Raw genomic sequence first — 16,640 nt, forward strand, 5'->3', positions numbered from 1 at the left:
GCCTGTAATACCAGCAGCACTCAGGAGGCTGGGGCAAGAGGATCCCTTGTCCAGGAGTTAGAGGCTACAGTGAGCTATGATCGTGGCACTGCATACTCCAGCCTGGAAGACAGAGTGAGACCCTGTCTCAAAATAATAGTATTTAATAATATCATAAAAACCCAGTCCACATTTATATAGGATCCTGTTTTCCTCAAGTTACTACAAATAAATATATAATCTTAATAAAAGATTAGTGGCTTTGCCAAGATAGTGGCTTGGCTATGCAAATGCAATTTAAGACAAAGTTGGTAGCCCTCTTTTTCCTAATACATTGCCATATCTGTTTCTCTTCTATTTGGAAATTCTTGTGTGTCTCTTGGCTTTGAATGGATCTTATAGACCTTTTATTCTTCCATTTTTTATTCATAAAAAAACTGAAGGGTAGTGATTGGGTTATTTGCCCAAAGCAGATGGAAAGCAAAACTACCACTAGAAGCTCTTCACCAATTTGTGTTCCATTCAAAAAATTATCTTTGTATGTCTTACATTTGTCTTCTATTGTATATTTTTTCTTGTTCTATTTTACATATTAACTTTTCTCCTTCTTCAGACATCTGCCCTACTGGCTACTCTTGAAATCAGAGACTGTGTCATATTTTTCCTTCTATTCAACTACAACAACTAAAAGCAGATCTGTCGTAGTTATTAACTTAACTGAACACTCTTAAATAGTTTGGTGTAATTTCCAATGCAGAAGCTATCAAAAGTGCTTGTAAATGCAAACTATTCCCTTTAAAATCTATCCTAATCCTCATTAATGTTTCATCTTGATAGAGCTAAGTATTATGTATTGAAATTGTAGAAGTACACTTCACTTGGATATCTCTGCAATCATTTAGGTAAGAATTATACAAAGCCAAAAAGCAAATAAAATATCCTCCTAACCCTATAGATACGTATACTAAAATGATGCACTTGCAAATTTGTTTAATACTTCATTAATTTAAACCAGAGTAAATTCATACTGTGAACCAAGAATAGGGTGACTTACCCCAGTCTTGCCACCTTAAACATAAACATTTTAAGTCTTGAATGTCCTACAGTGTACCTACTGGCTGTTGTCACTAATCAGACCGAAGTGGTACTAATGGTCACTGCAGGCTGAAGGAATATGCTTGAAAGATAGGCAGATCCTCTCCCTCTCCCTTTTTTACTTTTTTCGCCTTTCCATCCTTTCCTCTTTTTTTCCAATAGATTGTGCACTTTGGAGATTCATATTTTCTTCCTTTTCCATTACATTTTAAATATGTGATTCTTAGTCCTATGCTTCCTTTTACTCCAATCAATAACTGGCTGTATCAGAGGGTTGTTCTGTGTTTTAATTCGGTTAATACCAGAATTATCAAGCACAGTGCCTTCCAAATGTGAGATACTTCTCTCCGGTTACCTCTGGGTTTACTTTTCCTGTTTTACATTGTTTTGAGAGCCAGTACTTGTATTAAGAAGAAGTTTAGTGCCTGTGTCACAGAAAAAAATCTTAGTAAATTTTGAAGTGATGTCAGAACAACTCTAAGCCACTGACGGATTCCCCAGGGTTTTGAAAATACTCGTTAGCTCCCTTTATATCTTAAGAGGCTCCTGCCTGCTTTCTCATATACCAGTAACAAACTTGCTTTTCTTAAATATGAGCATTTAGAATATCTTTCTCAATTTTTCTGCTTTGCTTTTATTCCAAATTTCACAACTATATTGTTTTCCAATGCAGTTGTACATACAATCAACCAAATCTTTCCTTAAATTGATGACTACCAGGTGAGGACTCTTTGGCAATAAGCAATAAGAAAATAAATTGTTATTAAAAATTACAGACTTAAGATACTTCTTTGGAAATATAACATGTTTGTGACTTTTGACCATCTCATCGTGATATGCTCATCTTAAACAGAGTAGAAAATCATTTCATATAATTAACTTTATGGTGGGCTACAGATACCATGTATGTTACATTGTGTTTAGTTATAAAAATGTTTATTATACACTATTTCCTTATAATCTAACTTTGATAATAATGATGGTCCTAATCATGAACTTACATCAATTAAGAGCTTGAAGTGACTGAGAGTATTTGCCTGGAAGCATTTAAAGCCCTTCTTGGGAAATTTAGATGTTTTATATTTTACTTTCTTTTTGATTTTGCTTTTTCCATTAAAGTGATGACTATTTTTAAAGAGAAAACCGAAAACTCTAGAAAGACCATCTTTTCTTCATAACAGGTAGCAGAAAACACCATGTTATTACATTTCTAGCAAGAGCAGTAGAGGTGACTTGTTGGTTTTGTGTACTGTTGCTTTAGAAATTGACATAAGGCTTGCCATAAAAGTGCCAGAGGAAAAGAGGGACGCAATGGGATCCGTTATTGAACATTTCAGAGGCAGACTCTTACCTTAAATAGGGACTCACTATACATTCATGTTTTCATAAGAATTGGGATCATGTTCTCACTTTCTATCAACCTGCTATTTTCATCTTTCAAGCTTAAGAGTAATAGGCTGTGTGTGCTTTGTTTTTCAGTGAGCCCAACAAATTTGTCTCAATTTAACCTTCCCGGGCCCAGCATGATGCGCTCAAACAGCATCCCAGCCCAAGACTCTTCCTTCGATCTCTATGATGACTCCCAGCTTTGTGGGAGTGCCACTTCTCTGGAGGAAAGACCTCGTGCCATCAGTCATTCAGGCTCATTCAGAGACAGCATGGAAGAAGGTAAGCGTTGGGGGGGAATAAAGATGAAGTCACTTTATTTAAACCCTGAGAGGGAAACCATCGTGTCACTCACATCACAAAGGTTCCTGAAGAGGAAAATAAACTAGTGTAATTATCATTTGGGAAACTAGAAGCTTGAAGAAGTTTTATTTTGTATTATCTTCTATTTCTTTATGTATTTGGAAATATGCCAGAATTTGTTTATATTAATACTTGGCTGTAGAAGAGTTTAGACTAAATCTACTTTTCCAATGCAGAAATATACATATAAACTATTTTCCCAGGTGCATCAAATATCAGAGCAAATGTTTTGTTTGACATTTTGGTTAAAGAGCCATAAAGACACACAAACCAGAAACATTATTTTATGAAAATACCACATGTTGCTGACTTTTATTCCCAGGAATTCCCTCTGGTGCTAATTTTGTATTATATCATTTTAGAATTCATATTGTACCTACTTTTTTGCTTTATAAGTCACTATTTCTTCATCCAATGGCAATAAAATTGTCACCTAACCTAATAAATATCTTTATAGTTATATAGTTCTGTGTAAATACTCCAAATAAATCAGCTTGAAAACCTCAGGAAGCTGAGCTGATGCTCAAATATATATATTTTTATAAACTGTAGAAGCTCAAATGTCAAATTTAACAATAATTTGAGAGACTTTTCTCTTTGATTTAATGAATTTTTTTAGTATCCATAAAGAAAACTTACAGCATACATATTATAAAGCATGTCAGCTAAGGATAAAATAAAACTAGACATACAAATTCAAACTGATTAGAATGAAATTATTAACCCTAATAATTATGCTTAAAAGAAAAGTCTCCAAATCTTGAGACATACCAGAGTTTAAGTCTTTAGCCGTCCATTTACTTGTGGTATAAACTTAGGCAAGTTTCTTAACCTTCTTATCCCTAAGTTCTGCATCTGTAACTTCTTAGGTTTGTCACAAGGATGAAATATGAGAACAAAGAATAATTCTGTTCCATGATCTTTTCCCTTCCTACCTTCTTATTTAAAGTATCTTCTGACTGAGGGGTTAGGCAGCAATGAAAATTGACTCATGTTTTTCAGGTCACCACTATGGATTTAATATACTGGCACTAAATCAGTAGAGAATAGTTGTCATTGCCTTTTGCAATATTAACCAAACCACTAAGTTCACTGTGACAGACAGTGAATTATATCCAATGACTCCACTGATTTTCTCCACGTAGATAGACAAAATATAACTATTCTCAAATGTAAGGACCCTGCTTTCTGAAATGGTTCTGTTGCTCTCTTCACAGATAGGCTTCTTATAATACTTTTAAAATAATTTGCTAAGCATACAGATGACTTTCTAGAGTATGGCATTGACAAATAAAGTGATTTTTATATACTGGGAAATTCTGGCCTTCAATGTATCAGGATTAAATAATCTGAATTTCTGAAAGCTAGCCTAAGTGGGCAAGATGGCTTTTTTGTGCTCACGCATTGAATACTGAACTATTCTAGTTCTTAAATGGCGATCTAGATTCAAGACTTATTGAACTAGATTGAAGGGACTTTATTGATATCCTACCTAATGCTCACACTGACAGATGAAGAGACTGAGCCACATGTTCTAAGGTCATAAACAGAAAGAATGAGAATGAGATCGTCGGATTAATTGTCCACCTTTCCTATGGTACATCAGGGTAACACTTTAGTTTACGAGGGTATTATTAGAGATAGAAAGAATTTTTTTTAAATAATTGACTCAGATACCAACATTTTGCACATTACATAGAGTAATAGCTTTGCCCAAGTTAGAAAACTGGGGATTGTTCTTTATTCCTCTTTTGACCACATCTATATACTCAGTTTTAAAAAGGTTCTTCCTGGTATCCTTCAATTCCATCCCCATGTTTTCATCTACAAGCCTAGTGCAGCTATTCCAGCCGTCTCCTGATCAGGTCTTAAGCACCTCCCATATGTCCTTGTAGTACCCACTATATTGATCTCAGTAGCAATCATAGTACTCTATTGTAAATATCTTTTAAATTATTATCTTCTTTTTGAGCTTTTGGGATTTTATCTTATTTATTTTTGTAGTTCCAGGACCTAGCAACAGCTTGTCACATCATTCATGCTTAACTAATGTTTGTTTAATGCACAATGAGCAGAAATAAACATACTACTCCATAGTAAAAAGAGGATGAACTTTTCTGCAAATATTAATCAGCACCATTTTATCCACCTTTTGGGTTTAGTACATTGGAAGTATAGGAGTATAAAGCAGAATTTCCAATGTTTACAGTGGTATTTTGAAATAGATAAAAGCCAGTGCGACATTTCCATTCTCAATTTCTCTGAGACACCATCTTGAAAAAAAAAAGTATTTTTCTCTTACTAAAATTAGTAAAGGAAGAGTAATTCCACATTTATAAGAGTATGATCAATGCATCACAGATAATGTTGTAATAACACATTAGATAAAAGTGCTTATTTTCCTGAAATTATATGGAGAAAAAAATCTGAAAGTGGACCTTTGTTGGATACAAATGAAATACATAAGGTACATACATTTTTTAAGGTTCAAAAGTTTATGGCAACTTTAGTTTGGGTTTCCATGCTATTCTATTTATTATATGGGAATTTACTGTAGCTTTCAACATGTACGAAACAGGCTGGTAGGGCTCATGCTTGTAGGCTTCTGTCTAATAACTTGGCAACTGAGGTACTTTAGGGAGTATGGGTGGGGCTCTTCCATGTCTCAACGTCCTGATTCCAAAAAATTATAGCAGGGTGGTTCTCAGAATCTTATGGTTAGTTGTTATTACTTAATTTCCCTAACCACCCGTTCTTTACTTTTTCTGTAAAGGCTGGAATTTTTGAGTAGACCTTATTATTTTAACTCTATTGTTCTGTTTGTTTTCTCCAGTTCATGGCTCTTCATTATCACTGGTGTCCAGCACTTCTTCTCTTTACTCTACAGTAAGTAATGGCTGTTAAGAAAAAGCTTGTGATTTTGCCATGCACACAGATGATGAAATAGATCATTTTACTGTGAACAGATCACATTCATCTATGACTTGCACAGGAGTTGTGTAGCGAAATAACGGCATACTCTAAGCTGCCCAATACCCAATAAAGTGCCAGGTGCTCCACCTGCCATTCTTTGGTCACTTACATGTGCTTTCACTTGGCTTTTGTGCACTCATCATAATCAATGAGTGGATGTAGAATTCGATTTCATAAAACCTACTGAGGTATGACTTGGAGTCTCTGAAACCATGTAGTCTGCTATACTATCATTTTAGTAATGACGAGTTGCCCATGTTTTGTTCTTTGAGCCATGACTGTTAATTGTTCTATAGTATTTTCTCCTCATTTTTTATTTTTAAGTTTATTGTTGAGAGGATTATTGAAGGGTAAAAGCAGTAAGGGTAAAGGGTAAAAGCATAAAAGAACCAGAGATGTTTTTTTAAATATACCTTTTGAAAGAGTGTGATTCTTTTAACTTTTATTTTTATTTTATTTGTTTATTTATTTATTTTTGAGTCAAGGTCTTGCTTTGTCACTCAGACTGGAGTACAATGACACAATCATAGCTCACTGCAACCTTGAACTCCTGGGCTCAAGTTATCCTTCTGCCTCAGCCTGTCAAGCAGCTAGGACTACAGGCACGCATCACCATGCCCAGCTAATTTTTAAATTGTTTTAGAGACAAGGTCATTGCTATATTGACCAGACTGATCAATACCCATGGCCTCAAGCAATTCCTCCTGCTTTAGCCTCCCCAAGTGCTGGGATTACAGGTGTAATCCAGCACACTTAGATAGAAACTTTATTTATTAAGAGAAAAATACCAGTGTTTCAAGTTCTTTTGCAAACGTGTGAAATTATAATTCATTTTTGACAAGGAGAATTTTTCTGTTTGGTAAATACAATTGTATCTTTTTTAAAAAAAGTAGCCTACTGGAAATTATATTTTATGAGTGAGTCTTTTTAGAGCTAGGTTAACAGTGAGGTGTATGTAAAAGCAGCCTACTGAATCTCAATGGGACTTGAGTACTATGAATAAGCCTTAATCCTGTACTGTAAGGTTCATGAAAAGTTCATAGCCTCTGCTGTCACTGATCAACTGAGCATCATGGGCAGTATTTTTTTCACTCATTATCATTAGGTTCAAATGTTTGTTTGAACCTTCTCTTTATAGATTAATCTCATATATTTACTGCCTTACATAGTCATTCAAAATCAGACTGTTATTGGCAGAGGTAATATTTTTCTAATCTCTCCTTTCAATGATTAAAATTACCCATAGCTTCTAGAAATTAAGAAATCACTATTAGTTTTTAGGTAAATGTACTTTTTGTGCAAATGGATAAAGTGAGGAATGTGTAAACACACATGAAAAAAACACATAAAAGAAATATATTAAGACTTAGAGTTCCTCCTGTTGGGACAGCACTGCCATTTGTTGGGGAATTGTATTCTGATTTAAACCATTGCCATTTACATCTATGTGTAACATCAAAAGATGTAGCATCATTATTATTCTAAATACATATAATAATTAATATTTGGATAAAGCTACCTTCATGAAACCTAAGAAAAACTAAATTAAAAAACAACAAGAAAGAAAGAAAAATACACTTAGATAGAAGAAATAAGGTCTAGTGATTGGTAGCACAATAGAGTGACTATAGTTAACAATAATTTATTGTACATTTCAAAATAGCTAGAAAAGAAGATTTGGAATGTTCCTAACAGGAAGAAATGATATTCTTCCTAAATGAAGAATGGGATATTCCACTTTCCCAGATTTGATCATTACACAGCATATGTTTGTATAATACCACATGCACCCCATAAATATATACAACTATTGTGTATCCCAATATTAAAGATGTTTTTGAAAAATTTATTCCTCAAGAAAAGGATCATGAGTTTAAGAAAAAACAGATTACTAGTCTACCAGTGTCCAGTAGACCTTTCTGTGTTAATAAAAGTGTTCTGTATCTACACTATCTAATATAGTAACTATGAACCATATGTTGCTATTGATTATTTGAAGTATATCTGGCAAAGAAATGAATTGACTTTTTTATTTTAATTAATTTACGTTGAAATAGCCACATGTGCCTAGCAGCTACTAGAATGGATAGTGCAAGTTTATAGAGAACCCAAGGGGTACATTTGCAGATAGGAGTGGGATGTCAAAATGATGAGATTAGAAAGCATACATGAGAAATATTGTTTTAAGAGTAGAATATGAAATGGGAACACAGATTAAAATAGAATATGTATATATATATACATATATATGTGTGTATATATATTTATAGGCCAATATATGGAGGTAGGGTAGATCCTAGTGTTAAGTGAGTAAAGAATGGATTAGGTGATCGAGCCACATGAGAAGGTGATATTATTAGAAAATTGAAAGTTGTATTTGAGATGATCAAAATGATATATTTGAATTGACAAGTAAACTGTAGTAAAATAATTCAAATAAATGAATATTTGGGGAACTACTAAAGAGAAAAATCATAAAACATGAGGAGTCATTCTTTCCCCAGTCCGCCATGATCAGGCCTTAGGATTTAATTGGCAATGAGAAAATACCTATGAAAATGCTTTTTAAACTATCACATGAAAAAGCAACTTATTATTTTTCATGCCTTCTTAATAACTCTCAATAGAGATTTAGTTGATTTGCATTTTTGCCTGGTTCAATCAAGAAATTATTGCGTGACATCAGGCAAGTTGCCAAATTTCTTTGGACTATACCTATAAAATAAAATTTGAAAATATTAGCTAGATCTATCCCATTTGTCTCCGGATGTCTGCAAACTGGTTGGAAATCACAAGCCTAACCTGATCTGCAGAAGTGTTAGCTTTGGCAAACTTACGGTTTTTGTGTTTGTTTTGAAATCTAAGGCCAAGCGCGGTGGCTCATGCTGGTAATCTCAACACTTTGGGAGGCTGAGGCGGGTGGATCACTTGAGGTCAGCAGTTCGAGACCAGCCTGGCCATAATGGCAAAACCCCGTCTCTACTAAAAATACAGAAATTAGCCCGGTGTAGTGGCATACGTCTGTAATCCCAGCTATTTGGGAGGCTGAGGCAGGAGAATCGCCTGAACCTGGGAGGCTGAGGCTGCTGCAGTGAGCGCCACTGCACTCCAGCCTGGGCGACAGAGCCAAACGCTGTCTCAAAAAAAAAAAAAAAAAAGGAAAAGAGGGAGAGGGGAGGGAGAGGGAGAGGGAATCTAAGCCAACACTATGAAATATTGTGAAATATGGAGCTTCTACCTAAAAATTCAAAATTTTAAATTCCTTTTAAAAATAATTGGAATATCTATGGAATATCCAGCAATAGTAAGATGAAATTCCTCTGGGTTTTCAGTCACCTGTAATTGACACCTTTAGATGTTGGCGTGGGCTCTCAGGAAGCCACAGCCTCCACCAATGCTTTTCTTCCTGACACTGAAGCTAAATTTGGGTGGCTAGTTTTCATTGTGCTGTTGCTTTCCTCATGGGAAAGAAATACCCTTTGCTATTTATATTGCTGTCAAATGGGAAAATGAAAGACAGCCAAGGAAGATCATGTGACTATTTAAATACTTCAAGTCCATTTATTCTTTATTAGCCTTGTCCTGTTAGGCATTTAAATTTTTGATCCCTGCAATAGATGTTTTTTGATTAACTGTATATTAAAAACTGTATTTAACCTGTTTTGAATTTGAATTCTAAATTGTATTTTTTCATGAGAGCAAGTGTCATTTTTGATTCACTGTGGATTGTTTAACATGTTGCCTAACAAATAGCTAATACTAACGTCATAACTTTTTAATTAATAAATTTGAATGGATAAATGGCCATTTGTTGGCTTACAGAATAAATAAAAACATTTTTATTCAGTCAATTGTTTCATTTTTTTTTATCATCTCCAGGACATTGGGCTTGCTCAAAACCATAGTAAAAAAAAATGGCAAATAATCCAATTCCATCATGATATCATTAATCCCACACCTAAGCTACTGAAAAAAATATATTAATATTCTGGCTCATTGCTTTATTTTTATGGTAACACCCACCTGGTATTAATAACCACAGAGTATGAAAGAAGGCAAAGGTTAAAGCAAATAATAGTTTTGAAAAATTGGTAGTGAAAAAAGTCATGCTATATGGTATGTATATAATGGATATTTAATGATTATGCTTGCTACTAGTATATGTAACAGGACTATTATAGATTAACAAAAATGTGGTGAGTATATTTCTTGATTATTTTTTAAAAGAATAAATTATTATTTAAAAATGCATGAATTATTTATTGATTCTTGAATCTTTACCAGCTTTCTATAATTCTAGGAAGCCTAGAAGCAGGATTGGGCAGGATAAACTGGCAAAAAATGTAAAAAGTAGGCCAGGCACGGTGGGCTACAATGAGTCGTGAATGCGCAGTGCACCTGAGTGATAGATCAAGATCCTGTCTCAAAAAAAAAAAGAAAGAAAGAAAGAAAGAAAAACAACAACAAAAACAAAAGCAAAGTACTAGGGAAAACTAATAGACATAGTTACATAGTTAATTGTGCCATATGTTTTAAGGCAATGAAACTTTTATCTTAATATTCCTTGCTTACTTTTTATTCAAAAACCAAACTGTGTATAAAACCTTAAAATTATTAGGATCTAAAAAATAAAATCTTTCCTTAAAAATCTAAAATTGAGATGTAAATTATTCAAGAGTGCTTTTTAAAACAGTTTTCTTATAAAGGTTATTAGAATTCTACCACTTAGCCACTTTATTATTTAGCCACTATATTACTAAGTTTACATATTTTTAAAGGTAGAGAAAATATAGGGAAGACAAAGCTCAGGTTAAAAGAGTTTCTGGCAAATAAAATATATCCTGATGGTTAGACTACTTTGCTTTATGTTTTCTGAAAGAAAAGCAGTAAAAAACAGTTCAGGTAGTTTTGTATCAGTTAATCTAGAACTATCCCAAAATAGACATAGAAAATGAGAGATTGTTTTTCAGCTTTGGATCGGCTTATGGCAATAAGCAGACTTGTACTCTTCAACAAGATTATGCATTCTTCAGCTTTTCCCAGAATAAGGGAGCTTCCCAAATGCAATGGTGCACATAACTCATTTTCTGGCATTTTGCAGCCCAGCATGAAGAAGAAAAACAGAGCTAGGAGTTTTCTGGAAGTCAAGTCAAAAACACCCTGCAAATTCCTATGGCAGTCCTCCTTTCCATAAGCTGCATAGCCAAAAATGTTTGCCAGACACTTTTATCACTGGGTGTTTCAGTGTTTTCATTGTTTAAGCGTTTTGCTGACTTGTGATAATTAAAATTATTAATAATCATTAAAGAAAGAAAAAGTAGAAGTAAATAATGTTAATTATCTGTGGTTATCAGTAGAGGTCTGTATGTTACCCCAGCTTTATTTGACATTGTTTGTGATCGGTAAATCACAGAATAAAATTCTGACATCTAAACCTTGGCTAGAGGTCTCTATAATTTTATGGAGTCTGTTTCCTACAATCTATATGAAAGATACTTCAATATTTTAAGTTTACATGCACCCATCTTTTTTAGAGTATAATTTTATAACTATTTGGTTTATGTTGCTTATGATTTACATCTTAGAGTCTTTTAATTCTGTCTTTTGCTTAAAGGAATATTATGGATCAAATGACCTATATTTTAAGAATACCTTATGGTTTATATATTAAGAAACATTTATATAAAATTCTAAAGTAACTTGCTTGTACTATTTCAATTGAATAACTTCATGTATTTCATTCCATTCTTCTCATAGTAGATAATAAAAAGTACATCATGATTATTGTATTCATTTATACTTGTGGAATTAATTGAAAATAGTTTTTATAGTTAAAGTCTTTCTTTTTATTGTTTTACAGGCTGAAGAAAAGGCTCATTCAGAGGTAAAAAAAAAACATGCAATATTTTAATATTTTCTATTTTAGTTTGCATTCATGATGAAATTAGTCTTGTGACCACTAGAGGGCTCTGTGATACAATAGCAGAATTCCACAGGACTGCTGAAGTAAGGCAGCTAGTTGATAAATGGTCTTTGATATTGCCTCTTAAAAATAAAATGAAAGGAAGTTTGTATAGCAAGCTGTCCTCTCACATTCTAGGTTGAGTCTTAGCTCAACACCTAATAAGTTGTCTATAATAGTAAGCACTCATTAAGTCATTGATAAATGAAGGTCTATGGTCTTCCTATTTTATTACAGTCTTTTTCCCATTCCCTGTAAGAACGTCTGCACAGGATAATGGTTGAAACTTGGGCACCAAGCCTCCACAACACAGGATACCAGCATCTCAGACTATCTGTTTTGTGTCATTATCTTGTTGCCTCTAATTGCCATTTTATGTGTGGTGTGTCACCTATTGTTCTAATCACATATTTCACAAATACATATTTGGTTGCACTCATGGGCAAATCAAACTGCATTCAGGAGAGAATACTATTTTAATTTCCCTTGGTAAAACATTTGTCCTGGTCAAAGAGAGCAGGAGGACTTTAATTATAACTTTATTCAAAGTGAGGTAATGACTGTTTGATTGGTTTACACTGAGGCAATCAGACAACAGAGAAAAAAAAATGCCTTAACAATAGCTTTTGCAAAAGTATTCCTTTCCTTTGAAGTCTTATTTTATTAGCCTTTAAAAATAAAATTTGTGGTATGTTTAAAAATATTTGAAAAGTATTGATTAAACCAATATGTCTTTCTAATCTCTGAACCACAGAGTGGATATGATTTTTAAAAATCAAAGTGGTTTTATTTACATCACATGGACATGACAAAGCTTCTAACACTGATCATAGTATAGCTACTGAAGCATCAAAATGCTACATCTATTTGCCTTAGTAGTAGTTATTCAACTCCCCTTTTATCATTGATGCTGTATCATGAGTTATGGTTTAAAAAAACAATTTCAATCATTTTACAGTTTCCTGGATTATATTTTAAAGATACTGGAATCATGTAATAGAGACTATTTAATTTGAGAAATGCTCTTTGAGTTTGGATTCATTTATGAATAAAATAGACGCTGTATTTTCTGAAATCATCCATAGTTATTATCTTATAAATGTAAAGCAAATGTTATTTTAGACTGGGGTGTATCTGTTCCGGAAAAAAAAAAAACTGGAACGAAGTAGAATCACATTTGGTGAAATTATATAAGTGTCTACCGTTTCCAGCTTAGAGTTCTCTACTTTGTTAGAGTGTTTGAGTTGACCACCATTTATTTTCAACAAAATCTAATGCCGAGGGGCAAAAACTAGACAGTTAATAAACTATGTCAAGAATTCTCTTTCAAACTGAGACAGCACTCCAAAAGTTCAACTACAACTATAGATAAGATTTGTTTTTGAAGAAATGAGAAGCATCAAAAGTAGAATGTTTAACATCCAAGTAACTGAAATCCCTTGAGACTAGATAGATACTTATAGAACCTAGTGTCAGATTGTTATAAATGTTCTATCCTTATTAGTCACAACATGAGACATGCAGAACAAACTGCAGAAAGTGCTTGAATTAAAACTTTAAACATGATATAATATATCCTTACCCTTTTCTGTTTCAGTTTTATTGGAGTGTGAACTTAACTAAAAAGAAAGATACCTTAGAATATACATTATATTGGTTTATCTAATTAGTTGCACCTATCATTGCTTTTTTCCCCTGATTTTTAAGATGTGGATAAGCTATAAAGCATCTCTGAGCTAATAATAACTCACTAAATAAAGGTCACGATAATACAGATTTGGGAAGGCTTCTCTGCAGTCATTAAAACTCCAGCCAATAACATTTCAAATGTGAACTGATTAAATGTTGAATTAAGCCCAAGTTTTAGTGATTGCAGGATATTCCGTAGCGTTTGAGAAGTTTTCAAACTATGAGAAATTAAAATGTACAGAGGAAAAAAAAACCTAAGATTTTCTGAAAAAGAACATGGAGTATCTTTTACTAAAAAAGAACAAGAAAAATATGTGTGTGTATACAGTTTTTATAAAGAAAATATTTTTCTACAGTTTTATTACCACAGTTTTTCTAGAAGGAGAAGAATCAATACAGAGGGTAAACTGCTCTTGAGTCATTTGCCATTTGAGGGATGGCAAATGGAGCAAGTGAGCGTACTTTGATTTGTAGATTTGAGTTTGACACATAACACTTTGCTTTTGAATGACATTTGCTTGTTACTGTGGAGTCAGTGTTCATATCCTTTATTTTCAGGAGTTGCTGCTGATACAATGGGGTTAGAATGAGCTAAATACAGTATTTGCTTTCTTGGTTTGAATTCTTGGTTTTAAGTAAAAATCTACTTGCCTATTCCATTGATTTTTTTTAATTGTATTCAGCAAATCCATAAACTGCGGAGAGAGCTGGTTGCATCACAAGAAAAAGTTGCTACCCTCACATCTCAGCTTTCAGCAAATGTAAGTCACTTCATTTTTAAAATATATTACAACAAATTTTTATAGAGGAAAATGAAATCATTTTAGTAACAAACTTACAAATTTTCAGTGCCTGATACAGACTTAGATTACCAACTAGCAGGACTCATAAAAAGTTAACATTTTTTGCCTACTTAGTAATAAAATGTAAATCCAAACTGATGAGAGGCAGCAATATGGTTAAAATGGCTTGTTGTTTCTAATAAGTTTGGAAACAATAGTAACAGCCATATGGGTTACTTCTTTTCTTGTTTGCTATTCTGATTACTCCTCTTGCATAAGATTCTCTGACAATGTAAGAGGGGTTGTTAGTGTTTGACTTTGGAAGATAAAATATTCATGTGCCCAGCCTCCTTCATCTCAATGTATTGAACAATTAGTTAAGTATCCAGTTAATTCTAAAATACGAAATTAGGTCTAAATAGGGATAGCTTAGCTACACTGTGGATGAGATATGGTTTGCTCAAAAAACCTTGGCAGCCTTCTCATAGCAATTTAAAAGGGTACACTTTTACTGGCACCAGAGCAGCCCAGGATGGCAGAAATGATGACAATGAAGACCGTCAATTAAATTAACATTTACTGAATATCTTCCACTGTGTCAGGGAGCACTCAGAGTAGATGCAGAATGATAAAGGAGAAATGTGGCACTGTTCCCAGTCCTGAGGAGCAATGGTGTTAGGAACAGCAGTGAGGGGTAAGGAAATGCCTGCTATTTTGCCATATGTCTTACCTCTCTCACTCAACAGTCCTTTGCTGAGTTCTGCTGCATAGCTTTGGGCCTGCTCTGTGCCTCCCCACCCCTCCCGCTGCTCCTCTACTGAGTTTTTCTATCTCCTGAACAAAGCATGATATGTCAAGAGTGAGCAGGTGCAGACCCACAGTGTAAGACTTGAATAAGAGCCATTTTAAAATGTTTTTAAAGTGATCATTGTGCAATATAAATTCTAAGTATGTGTATCATTTCATTCACAATGTATTCATTTTAGCACTGTATTTGAATTGATTTTATTTTCTGAAATTTGGGAGAATTAATTTTGGATTTATTCTATTTATTTTTCATAGATGGTGTTAGGAGATTCCTGAAAATAATAGCAGGTTTTAGATAATTGTTTAAGCAATATGAGAAAATAAGAGTATTATTTAACCTTGTTGTGTTTTTAAAGAGATAGTCCAGAGGCAACTGTAAATTTTATAATATAGGCTACATGTATAGAAGTATGAAATATTGTTTTCTAGGTTCCTGAATTTGTACCCAGAGAAAGTAGAATAATGTAAATGTCAGAACCTCCTGGGTTGTGTTTATCTGCAATAAGAAAGGCTCAATGGCAGACCTTATTTATTAGATTGTCAGGATACTTGCAGATGTCTTGAATGATTACTCAGGGTTTCATTTTATTTTTAATGTCCCTTGGTTGATCTCATCATATAATTCAGATATTGGAATAATAAATGGCTGCTAGACATAGTGGAAGATGGGCTGATACTTTCCATTTGAAATGTAATGATGCTTATTGTCTTCAAAAGAAAAAACTAAAATGGTATTTCACATTTTTTTGCTTTTTTGTTTTTTTTTTTTTTTTTTTGCTCTGAGAATCTCATTCTTACTCATGATTATTGGTTTCTTGTGTACCATTTCAACATTTTTCTATTATATGCTAATGTGTATATATACTTAATACACACGTGCAAAAGCTTCCTCACACATACACACACACACACACACACACACACACACACACACACACACATACACACACATACAGAACCAAATTCTAACATAGGGGAATAATCTTCAGAGTGAACTCTGTGCTGCTATTTGAAAATGGAGATATAATTTTAGAAAGGTTCCAGCAGTTGGCTACCCACCTCGTCTGCTCTAATTATGCTTGTCACACTATTTTCACCGATGTGTTTTCATGACTTTAGGGCATGAATTCTCAGCTGGGTGTTAATATGACCAACAAAGGGTGAAAACAAGTTCTTGCATTTTTTTAAGTACTCTTTTTATGTGAAAAGCACAGATATGCAGATAATACATAATTGAACATCCAGCATATCTGTGGCTTTAAAATATCATGAAGAAGAGCACAATTAGGGAAAAAAAAACATCTATAGTGTTTCCCTAGGGGAACAATCATTTAAAAAAAAATAAAAATAAGGAACACAGACTAGAAGCAGCAGTGCCAAATAGATAATTCATGCTAATCTTTGTGTTAATTTAAAAAGTGCTAGTCTTGGAGACAAACGCCCAAATTGCTCTAGGTTCCACTCAGCTGTATGTGTTATCATTAGTATTAACTTTTGCACGCTGATGGGAGACTGATATATATCCTATTTTATGTTCCTTTAAACAGTTTATAATGTAATTTAGAAACCTTCTCAAATCACATTAGATCCACACAAAAACCTGT

The 16,640-nt window shown here is 33.6% G+C and overlaps 1 protein-coding gene across 6 annotated transcripts in view; it reads left to right on the forward strand.

Moving 5' to 3' along the window:
* Positions 1–16,640, forward strand: part of NAV3 (neuron navigator 3) — an 890,287-nt gene that overhangs the window by 811,307 nt on the left and 62,340 nt on the right. For all 6 annotated transcript variants that reach the window (XM_055359213.2, XM_063694177.1, XM_063694178.1 and 3 more), the window contains 4 exons: positions 2,554–2,742; positions 5,657–5,709; positions 11,657–11,680; positions 14,131–14,208. In XM_055359213.2, coding sequence (XP_055215188.1) covers positions 2,554–2,742; positions 5,657–5,709; positions 11,657–11,680; positions 14,131–14,208 — 344 coding nt within the window. The remainder of the gene's footprint in view (positions 1–2,553; positions 2,743–5,656; positions 5,710–11,656; positions 11,681–14,130; positions 14,209–16,640) is intronic.

This window comes from Gorilla gorilla, chromosome 10 (genome assembly GCF_029281585.2).
Source record: "Gorilla gorilla gorilla isolate KB3781 chromosome 10, NHGRI_mGorGor1-v2.1_pri, whole genome shotgun sequence".
NCBI classification, from domain to species: Eukaryota; Metazoa; Chordata; class Mammalia; order Primates; family Hominidae; genus Gorilla; species Gorilla gorilla.